The sequence below is a fragment of the Vanellus vanellus genome (assembly GCF_965231255.1).
Source record: "Vanellus vanellus genome assembly, chromosome: Z".
NCBI classification, from domain to species: Eukaryota; Metazoa; Chordata; class Aves; order Charadriiformes; family Charadriidae; genus Vanellus; species Vanellus vanellus.
The window spans coordinates 58,669,381-58,692,259 of record NC_138908.1 but is presented as its reverse complement, the minus strand read 5'-3'; the positions used below and the strand labels follow the sequence as shown (position 1 = coordinate 58,692,259).

Sequence of the window (22,879 nt, the reverse complement as noted above, 5' to 3'; positions counted from 1 at the left end):
AGAAAAGACAGTTTTCCTATTCTCAATTCTGAAGCTACTTTGTAAGTGGGACATGCAGTTGCAGAACAAATTCTGATGATGGCCCGAGTATTTGATACCTAAATATAAAACAATCAGCATATACATAAAAGCCAGTAAATTGGCAACATTATTTGGATACTGTCTGGTAGGGGTAACAGAAGGTTACTTCAAGCGTGTAGTGATTTCTCTCTGAAGTTTCTCAGGCCTCATAATTTACTTCTCTTCCCATTCATGAGACACACCAGAAGTCTCCATCTTAGAAGCAAAAACTTACTTTGCACTTGTGTGAGTAATGTGATACGCATGTTTGTGGAAGTCTGCGTGAGGGGGGAATAATCTGAATCAGTGCTTTCTAGCGGTAGTCCTTAGAGTGTGAAACTGTTATGTAGACATTTCTTAGCTACAGTACTTTGGCTTCCTTCCAGCTCCCAGATTTTATACGCAAGGCATAATTAGAGGCCTACTCTCACATGTGGAGATATGGACAGCAGACATAAAAATGGACATGTGCTACAAGAGCTTTGGCATACCTGTGGTGCACTTGGAAAGTGTGATGCTTACATGTTTTGTGCATACTTGAAGGGTTTGATTTTGAAAGATTTTAATTGACACAGGCAAATGACATGAAATATGCACAGAAAGTTTAACATTTGACAGTGTTGAAATTGAAGAACAAACTCTTGCAATGTTAAGTATTTATCAATCTTACATGTGAGTGCCTATGTTGCTTTGTTTGCAGTCCAAAAAAACCTCGATGTATGAAATCTGACCTTATTATGGGCTCTGCTAAACAAGAGTGATGATTTCTGTATAGATCTGACCAGAAATTTATGTTGCTTTGGGTTTTTTTTTTTTTTGGGGGGGGGGGGGGAGGGGGGAGGTGTTAAGATAGCCAGAGATCCTCATGCATATAGTATTACTAAGGAAATCTCACATCTAAGTGGGCAGGGACATCAGAACCTTGATTCTGTAGTACTGGTGTTAATTGTTTCTGTGTGTTTTAAATAACTGAAACTATTATTCTTCATTTCAGCTTCAGGGACTTGAATGGATGGTCTCACTCTATAATAACAATCTGAATGGAATTTTAGCTGATGAAATGGGACTAGGAAAGACAATACAGACCATTGCACTCATCACTTACCTGATGGAGCACAAAAGACTCAATGGCCCCTATCTCATCATTGTTCCCCTTTCGTAAGTAAAGGAAGCCTTTCTGCTGTTACCATTCTAAGCATCTGCAGATTGGTTTATTCAGAGCTTGTGCTTGCTCTTCATGGAATGACAAGACCAGGTACACAGTGGGATTACACTGAGCATGCATTCAGTGTTTTCTTTGATAATTTCTTCCCAGGTAATTGTCTGGCATTGGAAGGGTGACCAGAAGGCTGATAAAGCACTTGATTCTGTTAGTTTCACTGTCCCCTCTTTTTGCAAACCAAGTAGTGAATTTACTGTAATTCACTCTGAAGTCACAAGAGGGGGATGGTATTTCTTTCATATTATACGCTTGCAGTTCCCCATTCAGCTTTTAACTGTGATATTAAAAATCTGTTGCTTAATTGGTGCCCCATGTGATACTAAGTAATGATGCTTTAATGAGGTTGGATGATCTTTTAAGTCCTGTATAACTAGCCATGGATGTAGCTTTGGTGAGTGATACTCACACTTTGGTCAGGTGTTCAGATTGTGATTGTTTACTGTGCTGCCCCCTTTTGCTTTTCCTTAACTTTCCAAGATGCTTGTTCTATACATTTCTTTTGATGTATTTTCTTTTCTCCAAAAGTGAGGTGTGGGTTTCAGTGATTTGAAGTGCTGTGTTTTAAATAAAAACTGTTGGGCATTGTAAAACTGATGTAGGATATTGAAGGGTTGTTTACATTTTTGTATGTGTGACTTGATTGATGTGCAGAAGTTCCCTGGCGTTTTCACTAGATAATTTGTCCACCAATTGTGCTGAGCATGCAAATATTTTGTAGGATTGGGATAAATTTTATTTTGTGATGCAGTACTGATTGACTAACATAAATACCACAGCTGTGCCTAATTGTATGAATACAAATGATGATCTCTAGTGTGAAAAGAAATGGCTGGGAGAAAGCCTATAAGGTAAAACAAAGTTAAAAATAAAGGGAGAGTGTATTAATGTCAGATTTCACATGGGCACAGTAAAAAATATCAGATTTCTTTTAAGTACTCTGTAATAATTTTTTCTTATGTTTCTAAAAGAGAGGAGCTGAAATTTCTTGTATACATTTTAAAAGTTGTCTTTCCCTGCCTTTTCTTAATAGCTCCTACTGCTGCCATCACAGGTCCAGTAAGGGGGGGGGGGGGGGGGGGGGGGGGAAGAAGCAAGCAACCAAAAATCCTCCAGGTTATTTTTTGCTGCTGTATCATGATAACAACTAGCTTAGCCATAAAAACCTATTTGTTGTCATCAAACAGCAAAAACACAGTGCAAAAATGGACCTGCATAGTGGCACTGTGAGTAGTTCTACTCAAGTGGAACACAGTTGAATTCTGTTATCAACTTCATGAGGTCGTATTTCAAAAGTTGTCATGTCAGTTTTTATATGATAAGTAGTATAAAAGAACTTACAAATCTATTTTTTCTTCAGATTTATCTTTCTTATCCTTAATATGCTCCAAAATACAAAGATGTACATAAAATATTACTCTGAATTGGTTTCAAAGTGACCCCTGAATATGAGCTGAAAGAGGGTTTCCCACTTCTTTCTGTTTACTCCCCTCTCAGAGATGATTGTATTTTGTTACAGTATATTAAAGGCGTTTTTTTTAAATATACTGTTAATTTTGGGGGTTGATTACATGAAATGTGTTGAGAAGTTGGCAACCACTTGGAAAGATTTAAAAAGTTTGACCTGCAAATGATGAAATGCATTCCTTTTTCTTTATATTCTCTATGATAGGACTTTATCCAATTGGACATACGAATTTGACAAATGGGCTCCTTCTGTGGTGAAGATATCTTACAAGGTTTGATTTGCTTTTTATATGATTATAGAGTTGAAGGAATGAGAATGGACCTAGTTTTTTCTCTGTCTCTGCATGCATTTCTAAACTGTTTGCTCATTAAGTTTTGTCATGTGTGTCAGGTATTAAGCAGTGAGAGTTAATCATACTAAGATGACTGTTACAAACTGTAATTACTTTCACACAGTGAAATGCAGAATAAAATTGTTAATTATCACATCGCAAGGCTTCTGATGAGAGTAATACAAATGATAACTACTTCACATTTTATACATAGCAGAGTGCTTTGCTGTTTGGCTACTGTAGTAGTGGTACAGCCAAGCAATTTTTAAGGAGACTAGACCGCTAGCTACATCTTTCCAGTGCCTCATAAACGGAGCTTCACAGTCTAGCAACAGTTTAGGGAAAGTACTTGGAAGAAGTCTGGAAGGCACCAATAATATTGTTTGCAGTACTGTAGGATTACAATTTCCTGTAGTTGCTCTGTGCCTGCTAATTCATAAAAATGATACATTTTCTTCATCAGAAGAAAGAGTAAGTACTCACTTCTCTCTCTCTTTTAGGGTACACCTGCAATGCGCCGCTCACTTGTTCCTCAACTTCGAAGTGGAAAATTTAATGTTCTTTTAACTACTTATGAGTACATAATAAAGGACAAACATATCCTTGCTAAGGTAATATGACTGTCGTCACTTAACAGCAAGACCTTTAAGACACCTTCAATGCTGCATAGCACAAAGTGCATTTTTGTTTTATAGGGAAGTCCTGAGTTGTTGTTCTGTCCTTCAATAAACATTAAACCTTTCATTTACTTTTCTGTTCCTCTGTTTTGATAGGACTTCTTAGTCATAGCTCTTCTCCCTGTAAACAGCAGCATTTTCCTGAATGTGGCCAGGAGACTAATTCCTTTGTGCAATACTGTCAGTACTGTACACCTGCCTGTCCTTGAAAAAACATGACTTTTCTCCTCTCTGCTTAACAGCATTTAATCTAATCTGCAGTCATCACTTCAATTTTTTTCCCATTGTTTCTGACATGAAGCTCACTCTTATTAGAGCTTTTTCAACTATGTGGTCGCTTTTCCACAAATGAATAAATAGTTACCTGTATCATGAATTTGGTATCCAGACTCTTTATTATACATGGCCCCGTTCTCAAAGGCTCACTAACTTGTCAGCAGGTGTGCCTTAAATGTAATGAATTTGAAAACTGCTGTACTGTAAGACTGTTTCATGTACATACAAAGCAGACTAGGGAGGTGTTTCACCATACGGAGAAACCTTATCACGGAATCACGGAATTTTCAGAGTTGGAAGGGACCTCTGGAGATCATCTAGTCCATCTCCCCTCCTAAAGCAGGATTAGGTGAAGCACATTACTCAGGACTGCATCCAGGCAGGTCGTGAAAATCTCCAGAGAAGGGGACTCCACAACCTCCCTGGGCAGCCTGTGCCAGTGCTCTGTCACCCTCACCGTAAAGAAGTGTTTCCGTGTATTTGAACGGAACTTCCTATGTTCTAACTTGTGCCCATTGTCCCTCGTCCTGTCACTGGGAACCATTGAAAAGAGCCTGGCTCCATCCTCCTTCAACCCACCCTTTAGATACTTGTATGCCATAATAAGGTCTCCCCTCAGCCTTCTCTTCTCCAGGCTAAAGAGTCCCAGCTCTCTCAGCCTTTCCTCATAAGGGAGATGCTCCAAGCCCTTAATCATCTTAGTTGCCCTTCGCTGGACTAGCTCCAGCAGTTCCCTGTCCCTCTTGAACTGGGGAGCCCAAAACTGGACACAGTATTCCAGTTGTGGCCTCACCAGTGCAGAGTAGAGGGGGAGAATGACCTCCCTCGACCTACTGGCCACACTCTTCCCTATGCAGCCCAGGATTCCATTGGCCTTTTTGGCAACAAGGGCACATTGCTGTGCCATGGATAATCTACTGTCAACTAGGACCCCCAGATCCTTCTCCTCAGAGCTACTTCCCAGCAGGTCCGCCCCTAACCTATACTGGTGCCTAGCATTCTTCCTCCCCAGGTGCAGGACCTTGCACTTGCTTTTGTTGAACCTCATTATGGTCCTGCTGTCCCTTTGTTGTTCACTTTCATTTTATTTCATTCTCTTACATACTACATATTTAACTTACTCATATTTCAGCTCTGATACAAAGGCAGTGCATTTTCTTAGCATAATTCTGAACACTTTAGAACACTTTGAGATTGCAGTTTTCCTTCCCCTCTGGTTTTTTGAGCACCTTTGATAAAAGATAGGAAGGACAGCACTATGCCAATCAACCTCTCCCGAGAAATGGAATTAATTAGCACCTATGAAAGTACAAACCGAGGCCTTCCTAGTCATGTGGTCAGTGTGGCATGTGTTGACTGCCCATGTTGTAGTACAGGTGGTAACAGAGAGCTTCAGCAACTTTCTTTCAACATCTGCTGTGACTGCATTTAAGCAGTCATTTCTTTCTAGTAAGAAGTAGAAACTGAGATGAGATAATCTTAATTATGCTGCTTCTTTCTTGAGTAAAAACAGGATTAGCTGAAACAAAACAAAGTTCAGGGTTGCTGTTTGTGGGCATAGTTATTATGTCTGAAAATGCTTTTGTCTCCTCTCAAGGTTCTTGTTGCAGACATGTTTATTTGGAGTTTATGTGGCTCTTTCTTTCCCTGTGTACCATGTTCTGGCTTTGAAGAGCCAGTCATCCTAATCTCTTTCCCAGAAATGGGAGTAATTCTCTGTTTGCTGTTGCAATTCAAGTCAGAATTCAGCATCAGATTCTGCATACCTAGTGTTTGTTTCTATTTTTTCTGCTTGCAAAGGCACTGGTACTTGGGTAATGCTTGATTAGGCTTTTCTCATAAATGAGAATGACTGATTGAAATATTTTTGTTCTGCACCTGTTGCAAAGAATTTGACTAAGTCTGACCTGCTCTAACTTTGCCAACTTTTTCTTGCAGATTCGATGGAAATACATGATAGTAGATGAAGGCCATCGAATGAAGAACCATCACTGCAAGCTGACTCAGGTCTTGAATACTCACTATGTGGCCCCTAGGCGAATACTGCTGACTGGGACTCCATTGCAGAACAAACTGCCTGAACTTTGGGCTCTTCTCAATTTCCTCCTCCCAACCATTTTCAAGAGCTGTAGCACCTTTGAACAGTGGTTCAACGCTCCATTTGCCATGACCGGAGAAAGGGTATTGTGGCAATTTTTTTTAAAACATCAGAAACAAACCACTTTGATGAAAACAAAAAGGAGTTTTTACAAATGGATTAGTCTTTGAACTCTCCCTGATATTTAGTGAATTAATGTAACTAAAAGCCATCTTTCTCATAATGCCAGAAAGTTCTAGTATCAGTGTCTTTTTTAACACAGAGTCTCTTTGGTTGTAACATGCAAGTAATTCTTGCACGTACCTAACCTTTCATGTGAGAGAAGACATTACCTAATATACTGAGTTGCCTTGTAGTAACTTTTATAAACTTCTGTAGGTTGACTTAAATGAGGAAGAAACTATTCTGATCATCCGCCGTCTCCATAAAGTGCTCCGACCCTTCTTGCTGAGGAGATTGAAGAAAGAGGTTGAGTCTCAACTGCCAGAAAAGGTTTGCAATGAGAGGAGTTGTGGAAGTGGCTTAATACTTTTTTTAAGCATTATGTAATGTTCATTTTTCAGATTTACTTTACAGAAGAGGACTTCTTTAGCTTCTCTTATTGCTGTGTTTTGTTTATTTCTAATTCTGCAAAGAAGGTTGGTCACTGAGGAAGCCTGAATACCTGAAGTTTCTACATTCTCAGGATTCCTCACCAGTCTTACAGCTTTAGTGCTGTTTGTAATCATCCATATAAGACATACAACTTATTTCCATATTATCTGGTTTCAAGTAGTGAGTGACTCAGCCATACACTGGGGATTAGATTCTGTCCTGTCCCATCCTCCCAGCACTGGTTAGAACTTTAACTCCCTTAGCTGGTTTGCTGAAATTCCTAAAGGACTACTGGACTTTATAAAGCAGGCAGATTTTGGTCCTGTGTTAATATTTCAGGAGTTGTGTAAAGTGTCTTGTTGAAATTACATAAGTTTTTTTTAATTCAGAACATAAAATTATTTTCTGACTTGAAAGATCATTGTTTTTATCTCTGGGCAACTTACCTTGCCCCACCCTGTCCTCCTCTGCAATCGTGCATCACTTTTCCCATTTGCCCTTCCCAGAATAACACCAGCAACTGAATTAGAAAGTAAATTTGAAGATGTAAGTGAGAAAATTTGTTGCTAAGGTATATGGGTTAAAACCATACCAAAATGAAATTTTTGTAAGTTGTGTTATGATCTAACTTAGAGTAGCTGAATGAAAAAAGAGCTCTGTACAAATGCTTAGTGACAGTACTCAAAGGAAAGGCTCTTCTAGAATTTCTTTTTTTGTCTTTATAATATTGTGAATACTCTTACTGTTGTGACTTTCTGTTCCTTCAAATGTCAGATTCTCAGTATCCTCAGTATCCTCAGAAGCATTTATTTGAGAATTAAACCTACTGATATTTAAAAATATTACTGAAATATTTGTTTCTATCAAATTTTCCAGTTAGAGCCACTGTATTTGATATATCCATTAATAGGCATTGCAGGAGAGTGATTTAGAAGTTGCATACATACTGGTACGCAGAGGAACATGATTCTTTTTGTTTCCATTTTCTTCTTTACGAAAAAAACAATTAGTCCAACCAGAAGGACTGAACCTGTTGACCAAAGCCTGTTTATTGGTTTCATTATATCTTATAAATCTTTGAAATCTTTAAATATTTTTAAAAAATATTTTTTAATTGTTAAAAGTACAGAATGAGAAAAAATATGTTTGGCAATTCTGTAGTTGCAGTCTTAGGATCCAACTGTCTCATGGTAGTTGTGACTTTCACAGATAATCTTTTGAGATACTCATCACTGTGCTTGCAGTTGGATTGCTGCTCACTGAAATCATATGTGGTATTAGGGTATGGATAAAAGATTAGTAGGTTTTTGGTTTGTGTTTTAGGATGACAAGAACCTGCAGTTGGATCCTACTAACTTTATGTTTGTGTGTTTATGGTTGTTTTTCTTTTTTCAAACTAGGTGGAATATGTGATCAAATGTGATATGTCAGCTCTTCAGAAGATCCTGTACCGTCACATGCAAGCCAAGGGAATCCTTCTCACAGATGGTTCTGAAAAAGACAAGAAGGTACAAACAAAAAACTAAAACACATAGGAAACAATGTATTATGATTAAACACGTTAACAATATAATTTCTGTTTTATATAAAATTAATATGTGGGCTTTTACTGCAGGTGTCTGTCATTGGAAAAGAAATCTCTATCAGACATGCTTTTGTTTTACAAGATTGCAGCTTGTGCGCTCTGTTTACAAGGAAAAGATACTGCTTGTATTCACTGTAGATACAATGCCTTTCTGCAAACAGGCAATGTTTGAAAAAACCCAGCATTTTCCTTTGCCGAGTTTAATCCAGTAACGTACCTTCCACTGCATGGATTACTTCCAGGTCTTCCTTTTTCATTATGGAGCAACCTTATGAATTTATACAGTGAGACAACTGCATAGTACCTTCTGATTTTTTGCTGATTTTTGGCTTTGTGTTTTTTCTTTTTTTATTTAGTGATGTGGTGTTCAGGTTTGGTGTAGAAGTATTTTTGTGCTGCATTTAAAAATACCTTTCAAAAGCTTCTTCAATAAGATAAGAAATTAGATTAATCATTTGATTTGCATTGTTTGTACCCATAGGGAAAAGGCGGGGCAAAAACTCTTATGAACACTATCATGCAATTGAGAAAGATATGCAATCATCCATATATGTTTCAACACATTGAGGTAAGACTGACAGGTTTGATTTTGGGAGTTGTTTTTATTCAGATAGGTAACATAGTAGAAAACTGATGTTGAAGCTTATGTGTGTGGGAGAGGACATCTCTGTCCACATCGTTTGTGCTGAAAAGGACACATTTGAAGAACACCATCGTTATGGTCCCTTATTTTATAAACGTGTTAAAGGAGAAGCCGCTGCCTGAATATTCACACACCATTCACAGAGTCTCACTCACACACCACCCAAGTCTTTAACTGCTTGGACCAGAGTCCCTTCACAGTGGGTTATGGCGACTCCAGTGAGCTGACGGGTGCCCCTTTCAACTCCTTGCACACATGCACACACACACACACACATTTAATCTTAGGCGTGCATGCTTCCTCTTTTTTCAGGCTCGACCTCAAGTTTCCCACAGCAGAGTCTCAGGTGTTGGATTTTATAAAAATAAATAGTTAAATTGGAAGGTACAGGCTTTTCACGCATCTTTTAATCCAATGGTGATTTTTGGTCTGGGGTTTTCTCACACCTTATTGGATTCTCTCTCTGAGTCCAGGCAGGCAGGCTGTTGACTGCTCTTATCTTGTTGATTTGCAGTCTCTGCTGATGGTTGTAGCCTCCTTATCTTCTGTTTTACACTTCTTGTGCACCTGTGCTCACTGGCAGAACATGGAGAACTGAAAAGTCCCAGACTTCGGGAAAACACTACCAAAACATCAGTGTGTTATCAATATTTTCCTCATACTAGAAGACTAAACAGAGCACTGTACCAGCTGCTAGGAAGGTCATTAAGAAAATTAACTCCATTGTGGCCTAAAGGCTTCAGCAAATCTAGCTACTCATGCTAAGTAAAGCTAGGCAAACAGCATAAATCACACCATATTATAACCCTAAGTAATTTATTCTAATTAAACCTTACTTATTTAAGCTAAACAACTAATATCTCTCAACAAACAGATGGACCAACTGCCAGCTTTTTATTGGCAGTCTGAAATCTAGTTTTAAAGTGTTTAATCGTGTGGTGACGCTGTCTTTAAAAAATGAAGTTGTTTTTTTCCATTTAAAATGTTGCAGAGCAACTTAATCTGTACTTAGACCTAATTTACGATGTAGAGACACTAGTTCAAAATGCCACGTGTAGGGTCTTTATAACTAGCAGGCTGCTGATCTTTTATAATATCAACAAAAATTGTCCTATCCACCTTGTCTTTTCAGCAAGAATGTACTATCTTTACAGCATCTCTCATTAGGACCCAAAATACATAAATATAGTGATATATCTGGAAAGATAGAAAATGTAAATATCTGGAATGTAGTTACATTTATGAATTAAGTATATACTGTGATGTATTATTGTAGTTTTCACTCTGTTCTCTTGCATGCTAACTAATTAAGTAATTTGCAAATGGATCTTGTGGTAATTAGTATAAATTAATTAGGTTCTACTGTATTTGTAATCTGGTAAAATATGTGCTGACAGAAGTTACTTCTGCAAACCACGAATTTCAAGTAATAGTAGTACGGGAAAATACTAAGTAGAGCACTGTTGCTACAAGGTAGATTCCAAGAGGATGAACTCAAACTGCAATGCTTATGTATTTAATTTAATTGATATAAGAATGCATAATTTTGGGTTACTGTGGAGTTTGTAATAATCTGTTTATTGCTTGTAACTCTGCAGGAGTCCTTCGCTGAACATTTAGGCTACTCAAATGGTGTCATCAATGGGTAACTCTCTCAGTTTTTCCTCCTGTTCATAATGTTGTATTAGAACTAACTTCTTTTTTCTAGAAGGTACATGCTAACAAACTCGAGCAGTCTATAGAAAGGCAGAGGAGGCACAGGGCACATAACACTTACAGTACTGTTATCTTTTGCTTTAGATATGTGAGCTTTTTATGATCCTCCATCTCTTTCAGGAGCACAGGCAGAGAAGACGGTAAACCGATGTCTTCCTTTCCCCTTATTTTGAAATAGCTCATATACCATCTGAAATTAATTGGAATGACTCTTCAGAGATATCAGTTGGGATCTTCTTCTCTTTCTTGTTGCTTTGCCTTCTGCTTTTCCCTCTTTACCATCTTTATTCCAAATTAAAGTAGCATTTCTTCCATTCTTTGAAATGAAATAGATTTAAATTTTGGTTTTGGCACTTCTTTGTGCAACTGTCTAGAAATGGATGCTTTCTAAAGAAAAGGTGTGTATCTTCCATCTGACCCCCACTTCCTGTTCAGGTGTTAATGATGTTTTTTTTCCTTAACTGGTATACTAGACTATTTGTCTCCTTAGCTAGTATCACAGACTACTTGTCTTCTAAACAGTTTAGTCTTTTGCTGATTATGTGTATATGAACATCAGAAGACCGTGTATCTTGTGGACTTAAGTATACTGTTGCTAATGATAACTTGTATTTTGAGTACAGCCTCAAGGTTAGAAAGAAGTTATGTGAAATTTATTTTAGTAAAGCATATCACTGTGGTGCTGATTTAGACATCCTGTTTATTTTTACTCATTTTCTCAGTTATGACTTGAATTTCAGTGATAAAAGCCTGTTTTGCAATTCATAGCATCGAAGGCAGAACAGCTAATCAAAGAAACTAAACATTGTTCAGGACTACTAAGGTTATATGGCTAAAGAGTATATCCTCTGTCAAACTCCACCCATTATTTCTGTATATTAGTTCAGTTTGGAATATTTAACTTTCATGTGCATAGTAGTTGAGTGGAAAGGGATTTGTTTCTAATGTGCCTGACGAATACAAGTTACAGCTGCATTAAATGCCAGTAGAAAGCAAAACTAGCAGGTGAATGTCTTAACCAATAAAATGCTTATCTAGCTGGGGAATAATGCTTGTTTTGATACATAATGAAACAGAATTAAGTTTCATAAAGGAAGGTATTCAGTGCGGTTGAAACTCCATACAATTTTTGTAATTGAAGAAAAATCCTTTCCCAATAGGAATTCACATGAGTGTTTATTTCTTTATTTTAACCAACATAAACAATTTTAAAGAGAGAGAAGTGCTATTAGTCTTGTTTATCTTAAGTACATTAACCTCTCTGTTATACTCAGACATGATAATGACTAAAAACTTTTCTAAATGAGGGCTCATTCTGACATTTACTGTGCTTTTTCCTCTTCAACAGAGCTGAACTTTATCGGGCCTCAGGGAAGTTTGAGCTACTTGATCGTATTCTACCAAAGTTACGAGCTACTAACCATCGTGTGCTGCTTTTCTGTCAAATGACGTCACTCATGACCATTATGGAAGACTACTTTGCCTTTAGGAATTTCCTTTACCTGCGTCTTGATGGTAAGCTACGTGAAAAAAAAAAAGGATAAATAACAAGTTAGGAGGTAGCATGCTTCATTAGTTTGGGCATGGGGGGCCTGGGTTCTCTTCCTAGCGTCTTCCTAGTACACCAGTGCTGTGAAGTGACTGTACAATAGTGTAAACAGATTCAACAAATGATTTGACAAATCCATGAAGGAAGAATCTGCAGCGGTATTTATCACAAAGGTATGGCAGTAGACCCTTAAGCCGCAGTTTACTAGAATTTTCCTTATTCTTACAGACTTACTGAGCAAGATGTACTTTTGTCTCTCTCAGTAGAGTTGATCTTAAGTAATTCTCCATCTCCCTCAGTTGTCACTGTCTCAGTTGCTTGAAAGTATTCTCATGATGAGGGATGATAATGCCAGTGAAATTAATTAATTTGTACCTGTTTAAAGTTTGACTGCGGTTCTCCACAGGATAGCTGAATTTCAGTGACAGGTAAACTAGTACCTGTAGTTTTCTTCCTGAATTTCACAGGAATATCAGTAGCCTCAATTACTTTATCTGTAGATATGTTGTATTACCTTTGAATGAAAAGTTGGTTTAGAAACATAGTGGAGTGATATTGAAGGGAAATAACTAAAATAGCGTATCTCATCTGAGGCTTAAACCTGTTTGAAAGAAGTTTTCATTTTGGCCTTCTTCAATGTTAGTGATCTCTGCCCTGTGCTGACCTTCTTAAATAATGATTTTTTTTACTTAATATATTTATAGCATACATTATAGGATTACATAGGGCCAGCAGCATTCATTGTAATACCTTTTTAAGATAAAAACAATGATTTAAGAAAAATATAAAGAACAGCATGAATAAAGTGAGAGTGTAAGGTCCTTTTGAATATTCTTTTTACAGCATTTTAGCGTGACTCTTTGCCTCATGCTTTATTTGGAAGAAAAAGTAATGCTGAGAAGTATTCTCATCCTTTAAAAATATTAATGAACATAAACTTGAAACACTATTATTCTCAAACATAAAACTGGGTAATGAAACTGAGACACAAATGAGCTGTATCACTGTGTCACAGAATGTCTTGGTCAAAAGTGGTCGGAGAACATATTACCATGCTAACAAAAGCCTCCTTGTGCCTCTGGCCTGCAGGTGTTTTAATGCTTCCATTCAAGAAAGAAAAATTATATGACATTTAAAATGTTTTAAATTACCTTACACCATGTATTGTTAAATGAATTCTTTTTCATGCTAGAATGCCTGTAGCAATATGCAATATGATAAATACAGCTTGTTTTCTTTAAGGTTTTGCATGTAACTCATTAGTGAGGTGAACGCTTTTTTCTTCTTTTCCAGTTTTGTGATGACAGATACCTTCCATGCTGGAATGTAATATATATGTAGATTCTATCCAGGTGTCTGATCACATAGAATGTTTACTACCCAAGTTGTGTGCTTCTTAAGGGAATGGGTTTCTGTGGGCCAGCAATTCAGCTGTTTGATTGTACTGGGTCTAGCTGAGATGAAGTTAATTTTCCTCCTAGCAGCCCATATCCTGCTGTCCTTTGCCTTTGTGGCTAGGCAGGGTTGATAACACACCAATGATAACACTCCAGTGTTTTGGCTATTGCTGAGCAGTGTTTGTACAGTGTCAAGGCTTTCTCTCCAAACCCCCACTTTACCCCGAAGGTCAGTAGGGTGGGGGTGAGCCGGGACCCAGCCGGGACAGCTGACCCAAACTGACCAAAGGGACGTTCTCAGCAATAAAAGCTGAGGGGAAGGAAGAGGATGCAGCGACATTCCTCATTACAGCAATCATTATGGGTGCTGAGGCTCTGCTTTCCAGGAAGTGGCTGGACATCTGCCTGCTGATGGGAAGTAGCAAATATATTACTCTTTTACTTTGCTTGCATGCGCAGCTATTGCTTTTCTTATTAAACTGCGTTTATCTAAGCCCAAGAGCTTTTCCATCTTATTTTCTCCTCCTGTACTACTGTTGAGGAGGTGGAGTGAGACAGGTGTGGGGAGGGTGGGCACCTGGCAGCCAGTTGTCATCCCAGTAATAGAAAAACTTAATCTTTTTGTACGTACGTCAACACCTGAATAAAAATAGCAGACTTACTTTGGCTTTCGGTTACAGGTAGAAGTGTAAAAAAGGAAAGGCAAACAGTGGAGCAGGCTAAGGTGATCCATATAGACTGTTGCTGAAGTACATGAAATTCATCCAGTCACCTGAGTGCACAGGGCTGGGTTTTTACTTAGAACTTTGTCTCTGTTTTCACCATGATTGAATTCCTTGCCATCTTTCCCTCAGCTATGGTATACCGTCACCTTCAAGACGGGACATTTTAAGAATTTTCAATCCCTTGGTATTATTATGGCTCTGGAGGCTAACACTGACATTTTGATAAATCTCAGTATTAATCACTTTTAAAAATATTTAGATGTTGTTGTGGCTAGAGGCACTAATCAAAACTGGAACTCTCTCCTGTTTGTGTATAGTAACTTCAGTTGAAATTTATGTGAGTCATAAAAAGGTATAACAATGTTAGCCAATATTTTAAACCCCACTCTTGAAATGTCAAAAGAAATACTTCAAAGAGATATTTAGAAGTCTGTCTGTTAGATGCGATATGAAATTGACCGAAATATTAATGGCCAGTGTTTATTCTGCATTATGGAAAAAGTGGCAGAGTTGGCAAAGAGCAAGTGAGCTAAAATTCCCTTCCATATACACCTGTAGCAACTGACATTGTATTGATATTATTTCAGTTCACTTGTTGTTATAGGGTATTTTTTTTTATTTCTTCTCAGGCACAACAAAATCAGAGGATCGAGCTGCTCTGTTGAAGAAGTTCAATGAACCTGGGTCACAGTACTTCATCTTCTTGCTGAGTACAAGGGCTGGAGGGCTAGGCTTAAATCTCCAGGCTGCTGACACTGTTATAATCTTTGATAGTGACTGGAATCCTCACCAGGTTATTTTTATTTACTTATCTTCATGAAATGTGCAAAGAATGCTGTTTTGGATTGCTTCTTTGAATCGGTGTAGCCTGGGGTGAAAGGAATGGATTTGGCAAAGTCGTAAAATGCTGCTTTGAGAGGAATTAGTGAGGCAAACTGCTACAATCAGGAAATATTTTAGTTTGAATCAGTGGAGTAATTCTGTGTCTGTGTATATCTTTTATCTGAGTCTCAGGGAATCCTCAGAGCTAGGGGCCTTATAGACCGGCTACATTTGTCTAACTGTACTCATTCTTCAACCCTTAGGACATTAACAAGTAACTCCCCATTTTGAGTCTTTGGTAGGTAGGTTACAATATTTAGTAAAGGCTGTGCAGAGTGCTGGTTGTCTCAGGAAATTAGCACATAAACAGCCAATTTCCAGAAATATAAACTTCTGTTTCCTCGCTTTACCATTTTCCTGTGCTTCTGAGAATGGTTATATAAACAAATTCATATTGTAGCTTCAGCTTCACTGTTAGAGCAAACTTCAAATACACCTTTAGGTTCCAGCAGCTGCATTATATGTAGTGCTTGGGAAGGGGATTGTAGAAAGGAAGAGTTAACAACGGTAGCAAAAGCAAGGTGCTGAACTGAAATAGACATTCCCTGCTTTTTTTATTTAATATGTTAAGAAATTTTGGTGTTGGGAGATAGCACAAAACTCTTATAGCATTCATTATCTGGCTATGCTGAAGTAGAAACACATCATGTACAGGAATTAATGGATTTCTCTGTTCCCCCAAGAAAATAGATAAGATTTTGAATTAATAAAAGAAATTCTTTACCTGTGACCCGCAGTGTACTTTTTACTTCCACTATTTCTTAGTGCAGTCACCTGACAAAAAAATAGTTACATCGATTAACAGTCTTGTATATATGAACTTTCAATCAGGAAGATCATTTTTAAGTTGTTTTAGCATAGATATTCCAAGTTAAAAGCTGATTCAACAGATCAAATAGTTTTTAGTCAACATCTATAAGAATTATCAATGGCATTTAGTTGATAAATCTATGTATGTTTTTTTTCCTAGTAGTTTTGTTGCATTCTTTTCCTGCAGTCAAGAGATGCTTTACTTTAGGGTTCATTTTGGCTTGGAAGGACGTGAACTTTGAATAGAAGGGAAAAAATAAATACATTAGCCCTTCTCAGTCACTACACATGCTTTCAACAAGTTTTTGGCTTACTGTATTTGCACCATACAGAGCATGATTTTTCCTTTTGGTTTTCCCCCTGCCTGGGTCTGATGAAGTTTTGGGAAAGAAAACATTGAAGAATGAACAATGTCAATTGTGGTGGACTGTTGTTTGAGTACTTCCTTTTTATACCATAAAGAATTCAGAGTTATAACATCCTTTAAGCAGAGAATGATTTCAGTAGCATGCTTAAAATATAAACCACTTTCTGTGTTCTTTGCCTAATAGGACTTGCAGGCCCAAGATAGAGCTCACCGAATTGGTCAGCAGAATGAAGTTCGAGTCCTGCGACTGTGCACTGTGAACAGTGTGGAAGAGAAGATACTTGCTGCTGCAAAGTATAAGCTGAATGTAGATCAAAAAGTTATTCAGGCCGGAATGTTTGATCAGAAATCTTCAAGCCATGAAAGGAGAGCCTTCCTACAGGCTATATTGGAGCACGAAGAAGAAAATGAGGTAAGATAGTTAAAAATAGTCAGTAAGAGGATGTTTCAGGAAGTGCTGAGTTATTTTTTTCATTAATTATAAAGATTGTCATCTGCTTTGAAATTAGAAATGTCATCATATTCTTACCATGCAGTGAATGAAACAGCTACATTTTTCTCTCTTTTTTGTCAGACAGTAATAGTTTGTAATGTAGCAGTTATGTTTAAATCTTAGTGTAGAATTAGGCATTGCAACTTAAACCCATTCTGTCCTTTCATAATTTTGGCAAAAAATTGTATTCAAACAAAGATATTTTTTTTTCCAAAACAGATTATAAAAAAGTTCTTAAATCCCATTTATGTGTTAAAATAGGTAATCTGGTTTTCAGACAGGCTGAGCAAGTAGCACTACCTAGATTCAATCATGAAAGACTCTACTTACTGTGCTTCTTTCGGATCCTGGTTAAGATCTGTTTTGATGTGCTTTTGGGCAAGCCAGCAAAACAACTGTTTTCTTCTGGTGCTGTGTCCAACCTGGACTTCTGGTTATAACTTCTTCAATAAACAATTAGATGTTTAAAAACAGCTGCCAATTTTTGCCTTGTAATAGTGGGAAGTGAGGTTATAGAATCACTGACTTTATGTCCCTGTCTTTTAATTGTGTTCTCTGGAATTATGATTGTGGAATGGTGAGCCCCGTCTTTTGCCTGTCACTGCAGACTCTTCTCTTGATGTGAACAAAATCCAGTGTTTGGATGAAAGCCGCATTTGGGAGAGAGTGTGTAAAAGTATCAATTACACTGAAGATACACACAAAAAAATCCCATTCTGCAATGACTTTTTCCCACCTCGAAAATACCCTGTACTAGTTAAAGACACGGAGATTTGAAACCTAATTTTGCTTCTGAGTATGCCTTGTACATCTGAATATGGTGCACACTGAAAGAAAAGAAGATTCTATAGTCTGTGTGTCACAGGCATCCTTCATTATGTGGTGTAAAGTTTCAAAGACCAAGGAGTTTACTTCTTCAATAATTAAACCTTTTGTGTAAACTCTTTGTCTTACTGTGCATTTAGAAAAAGCTAGTACATCATTAAGATAAAATTTTGTATTGCCATTTCAGTATTTTTCATAATAAATGAAAGAGCCTCAAACATTCAGTTTTATCAGTAATTGTCTTTTATTTAGGGTGTGAATGCAGAAATGGGATGATGTATATGTACATATACATATGTACATGTTTGATTAGGTGATACTGTAGTTCTCAAGCAGCCAACACCGTCTGTGTGAGTAGATAGATGAACTTGAAACCAATAGAAATTTTCAGTAAGCCTGTGAATTTGTTCTTAAAGTTGACAAAAATTTGTTGTATTTTCAAAGCCCTAGAAAATACTTAACTGAAAATGTTTCAAAAGTTTGGACTGTTAGTCGAGGCCTACTTGACATGTCTTATTTCACAGATGACTTCAGAACAATCTGCTTCCTGCATGTTGTTCAAATACACTTGGTCTGCTGTCCTGAAGCAAGCACAGATTTAACCAAGGTTTGCTTGCTGTAACCCAGCATCAGTCTTTAAAGCAAACATTCGTATTGCAGTCTGATGCCTAAGAGTCAGACTGAAGCTGAAGCTTTCAAGTAAATTTTCTTTGTGAACAGAGACTATGCAAAACTTTGCCCGAACACTGAAACTGCTGAGGGAGTAAGAGGGATTGAATTTGCACCACCAGCACTGGTCAGCTATTTCTTCTTCGTTGCAACAGCACTGGAAACAAAATTTGAGTATCAAATGAGCAATTGACAAGACAAAGTAAATCTCTCTGTTAAAAGTTATTAATATAAAACCAACTTTGACTTGCAAAAACGGACTAGCACATCTAATAAAGAGATTGTTTAGTGACCACCTAGTTAAATATTCCCAAGCTAAGCATGTTTTAAACTTGCATATCAAAGCTTTTCACACTTGTATGTAGAGCACCATATTCTATTCACACTTTCTTAGTAGTTTTCATAAATTCAGCATCGAAACTCCCTGTATTTTTCTTTCTTCCTTCCTCTCCTTTTTACTCTGTTTTTTTCTTTTAGTAGCAGTAGATAAAGCAAAGAGGTAATTTCTATGTATTTAGAAAGCTGTATTAGAATAATAGGAAGGTATGACAGGTGATTAGAAGTAACTTGTTCATGGAAGCATTTTTTGTTGGCGATGGTGTTTATAATTTTTTCTTCTGCCAAGTCTACCTGGTTGGCAACAGGATTATTCAGACTAACCACAGATGATGCCGACACTGTTGTTACAGCTTCTGTTGTGGGATCCCTTATTTTTTTCAGGTGACATGACAGGAAGCATGTGAAACTTTCATGAGGGTCACATTCTTCACTGATCCTAAAAGAAGGGATCTGTACTCTTTTTTTCTCTCTGTGTGTGTAACTGTGTAACTTTCTTTTCTTGAACATTGAAGGAACACTGACTAGAAGTGAGAAGAACTAGCTCTCTGTCATTTTCCCAGTTGCCTTTTTCATGTTAAAATTTAAATTATGTGTACATTAAGGTACAGAGGTTTTTGTTGGGAATTGCATTAATAAGAACTGTATTTTTTTCTGAGGTATAGAAATCTTGCCAGTGGAGGGAAAATAAGATCTGTGGATATAGATAAAGGCCTTTTCTGTTTATTTCTGGGAAAAAAGAAAGCTACAGAACATTCGTTTTTTGGGTGCTATATGCAGCATTCTATACTCCCATTTCACTGAGTACAAAACATGAGTTTTAATGAAAAATTCTAGGTCTGCAGCATACTGTAACACAGGTTCAGTAAGCCCTATGTAGGAACCGGTCCGTAGTTCTATTGTTTCAATTGACCTGTTGTTGGATTTGAAATGCCATGTGCTTTCAAAATAATTCAGGGAGGGAAACTAAACATGGTGGACTCTGACTGTGTTAAAATGGGTGTCATAGCTGTTCAGCTTTAACATTTTTAGTTGAACTGTACAGTTCTAAATTGTTTTTCCAAGGACTGTTTCTGTTTTTATGAAATAATTTGTTTCGTCTGAAGTCAGAGGTTCACATCTCAGTTTGTAAGCAGATAATGGTCAAGAGAAAGAGGGATTCAGCAGGGTGTTTTTCCAGTATAATGACATGTTTCGTTTTTTTCATTTAACCAGGACTTTTTCATTCTCCTAGCTCTGACAGCGAAGGCCTCATAAAGCAGAATGGTAATTCTGAGGGAGTACAGCAGAACAGCAGAACGGAAATGCATATATTTTAACTGAAGCACTAACTGTGCTTCTGACCCAGGAAAACCACAACCCAAAATTTCCTGGTTGCGTCTTTGCTCATTTCCTCATTCTCAATTTATGAAGGTGGTAATAGGTCCCAATCATGTCTCTAATTTTGTCTATTTTGCATTACTTCTGAATCGCTGAACACTTTAAAAGTTTTAGTTTCATTTTGAGCGTTTCACACGTGTCGTGACAGAAGGAGGGTCAGAGTAACACTGACCTGATGGAGGTTGTTACTTCAAGTTGCACGTAGCTTCTTTCTAATACCTTTATCCATCTGTGTAACCAGGAGGAAGATGAAGTTCCTGACGATGAGACTCTGAATCAGATGATTGCTCGACGTGAGGAGGAATTTGATCTCTTTATGGTAAGGATGATATGATCATAAGTAGAATATCTTCTCCAGTGTTTTTAACAAAGGCCTTAACCTTTTGTGATTCAAATTTTAGAAAACTTTGTTGGAGGAGTAAGCTTTATTTACTTGCATTGTTTATCTGAGGAAAAAAGGGTAGTCTGTGTAAATATAGAGTTCCTTACATGACAGAAAAAATTCAGAGATCCTTGCAGACAGTATAGTGGAACAGTGCCAATATGGAGGAGGAGTCTGGCATGACCTGAGAAATTTACAGTGCAAAACTGATAGTCACAGTTGGCTTGCTAAATCTACAGCATACTTTTATTTTTCAATTTCTTGCCACTTTTGGGCTATAATATTGGCAAGGACAACTACAGGAACTTAACAAGATAGTAAATTAGTGGACTTACAGTGCTGTTTTCTTTGTGAAATTAACTGGGGTTTGCTGATGGTTTTGTCAAGCTGCATCTCTGCTATTACAACAGCTGGAACAGTTACCGTAGTAGAGCTAGTGAGAGTGGTTCAAATGCGAGCAACTAATTTTTATTAGTACTTCCCTTTCTGTTAGTGCTGCTACAACACTGATGGAATAATTACTAAAATGTCAGTTTAGACATGGCTCTTGCCTTTTAGTGTGCGTACAATGTGAGGATTGCTGAAGGACCTCTGAGAGTCACTGACACAGCAAAAGGAGAATACTTAAGTACCGAAGGTAAAGCACCATCCCCTCTAATTCTACAGGGGCTGTTTTGTTCTGCAAGGTGGAACAAGACAGACACTTGCATGTGCATGAATGAAAGTGTATCAGGTGGTATCCACACAAAGAACCATTGGTAGGACCACAGGTTTTTAATCCCTCGCCATCTTCTGCTCAAGGATTCATCTGTAAAATTTCACTCTTACACAAGTGTGCAGGGGCCCTTTTTACGTAAGTGACAATTGTTCAGGTGCACAGTTGGCAAAGGCCGTATTCCTCCACATGGTTGTGCCTTTTGTCATTACTTACTTGCCAGTTTAGTCCTTTTGTGCTAAGTTTCATTTGATGTTACTTCAGAAGAACTGAAATCCCTGCTAGGCTAGGCTGCTAGGCTGCACAGAAAATGAGTGCTTACAGACACCTGTATGTTTACACCTACATCAGTGAAAGAAAGTTTAAAGTGATTTACATGACAGAAACCAAGAGGTGGCCATTTGATCCAAATCTCAAAAGGAATACTTTCAGCCAAATTATTGGCTGAAAGTACCCTGAGTTCTGTGAAAACAGATTTGCTGCTGGGAAAAGTCCTTCTCATTCAGACCCAGAAGGAAAGAACTAATCCATGGATTGAAGTTAGCTGATGAATTTATATCTGTTTGCAGGAAATTTCAACAGCTTCATCTTTTTATTTGAAGTTTGAAAGCTATTAACAGCCATTCAGTAAAGCCATTCAGTTGAGGGCCCTAGAGTGAAGGCAGTTTTTGCACCGTGAGAGCTGAATTTACGTTTTTTGTATTAATTTACATGGAAATTTTTAAGGGCGAGTAAACAGTTGGTAGTAGGTAATAAAAATTTGAAGATGCAAAGCTAATGTGCTTTGAAAGCTAGGGGTTTGAAAACACTTCAGATAGAAATAGTGAAGGTAAATATTAATGGCTAAGAAATAATTTTAATTGTTAATATATTTTTTTTTCATTTTAGTAAACTGTTTAATTACAAAAGAAAAGCCTGAAAAACAAGTTTGGCAGTCAGGGTTGCGTTTCTTTTTTTTATCAATATTTTAGGTCTTGCATAGTCAGATAAAGAACACAAAGATAGGTTTATATTCTCCTTACATCAGTGATACCTATGGCACCTCATTCCCTCTGTTAAGGTTGTGCAGCTGTAATCAGAATTCAGCAAACTGCAATATCCAAGAAAAATGTAGTTTGCTTTGTTCATTTAACTAGGCTTAGAGGTGTAAAAACACGTCTTTTTCTTATTTAAAGTGAGCAGTTCCAAAACAATAGGCGAGAGCTCAGATTGGTTCTTTGAGAAGCTGTTCTGTAGTCACTTTCCAGGTTAGAAGTATTCTTTGGCATAGATCCTGAGATGTAGCTGTAGAGCTAAATACACTGTTCAGAAAGAGGATGTGTACAAGTGGACTTAGTTCCTCTGACTGTTAGAGGCTCTGCATATATAACAATAGGTAAAAACTCTAGACAGCCTCAAACCTCACACTGTCCTTCCTTTTGCATTTGTTGCAAATGATGGCACTTCATCAGATAGTAAAAAAGTTTAGAAAATATTCAGAGAAAAGTCAGTGTTTCAACGTGATCTGTGCAACTCTTGTCATTTCATAATAGTGTGCTTCAGCAAGTGTTACTCTTCCCGGAAAAAAATTTAAGTTACTTTTAATGTTATATTTACTTAAAGATTCCTGATGTAACAGCTGCCTTTCAAGTGGAAGAGTGGCTTTTCAATGAAGGCCTCTCACCAAAATGGATGCCAATACT

The 22,879-nt window shown here is 37.5% G+C and overlaps 1 protein-coding gene across 1 annotated transcript in view; it reads left to right on the top strand.

Annotated features, from left to right (window-relative positions):
* The window catches only part of SMARCA2 (SWI/SNF related BAF chromatin remodeling complex subunit ATPase 2), a 118,984-nt gene that overhangs the window by 53,750 nt on the left and 42,355 nt on the right, over nucleotides 1-22,879 (top strand). Inside the window, exons 16-27 of the mRNA XM_082496967.1 lie at nucleotides 1,055-1,218; nucleotides 2,952-3,018; nucleotides 3,579-3,689; nucleotides 5,970-6,212; nucleotides 6,508-6,621; nucleotides 8,124-8,231; nucleotides 8,790-8,876; nucleotides 10,550-10,596; nucleotides 12,016-12,182; nucleotides 14,968-15,131; nucleotides 16,582-16,809; nucleotides 20,342-20,419. Of these exons, the coding sequence (XP_082353093.1) occupies nucleotides 1,055-1,218; nucleotides 2,952-3,018; nucleotides 3,579-3,689; nucleotides 5,970-6,212; nucleotides 6,508-6,621; nucleotides 8,124-8,231; nucleotides 8,790-8,876; nucleotides 10,550-10,596; nucleotides 12,016-12,182; nucleotides 14,968-15,131; nucleotides 16,582-16,809; nucleotides 20,342-20,419 (1,578 nt within the window). The remainder of the gene's footprint in view (nucleotides 1-1,054; nucleotides 1,219-2,951; nucleotides 3,019-3,578; nucleotides 3,690-5,969; nucleotides 6,213-6,507; nucleotides 6,622-8,123; nucleotides 8,232-8,789; nucleotides 8,877-10,549; nucleotides 10,597-12,015; nucleotides 12,183-14,967; nucleotides 15,132-16,581; nucleotides 16,810-20,341; nucleotides 20,420-22,879) is intronic.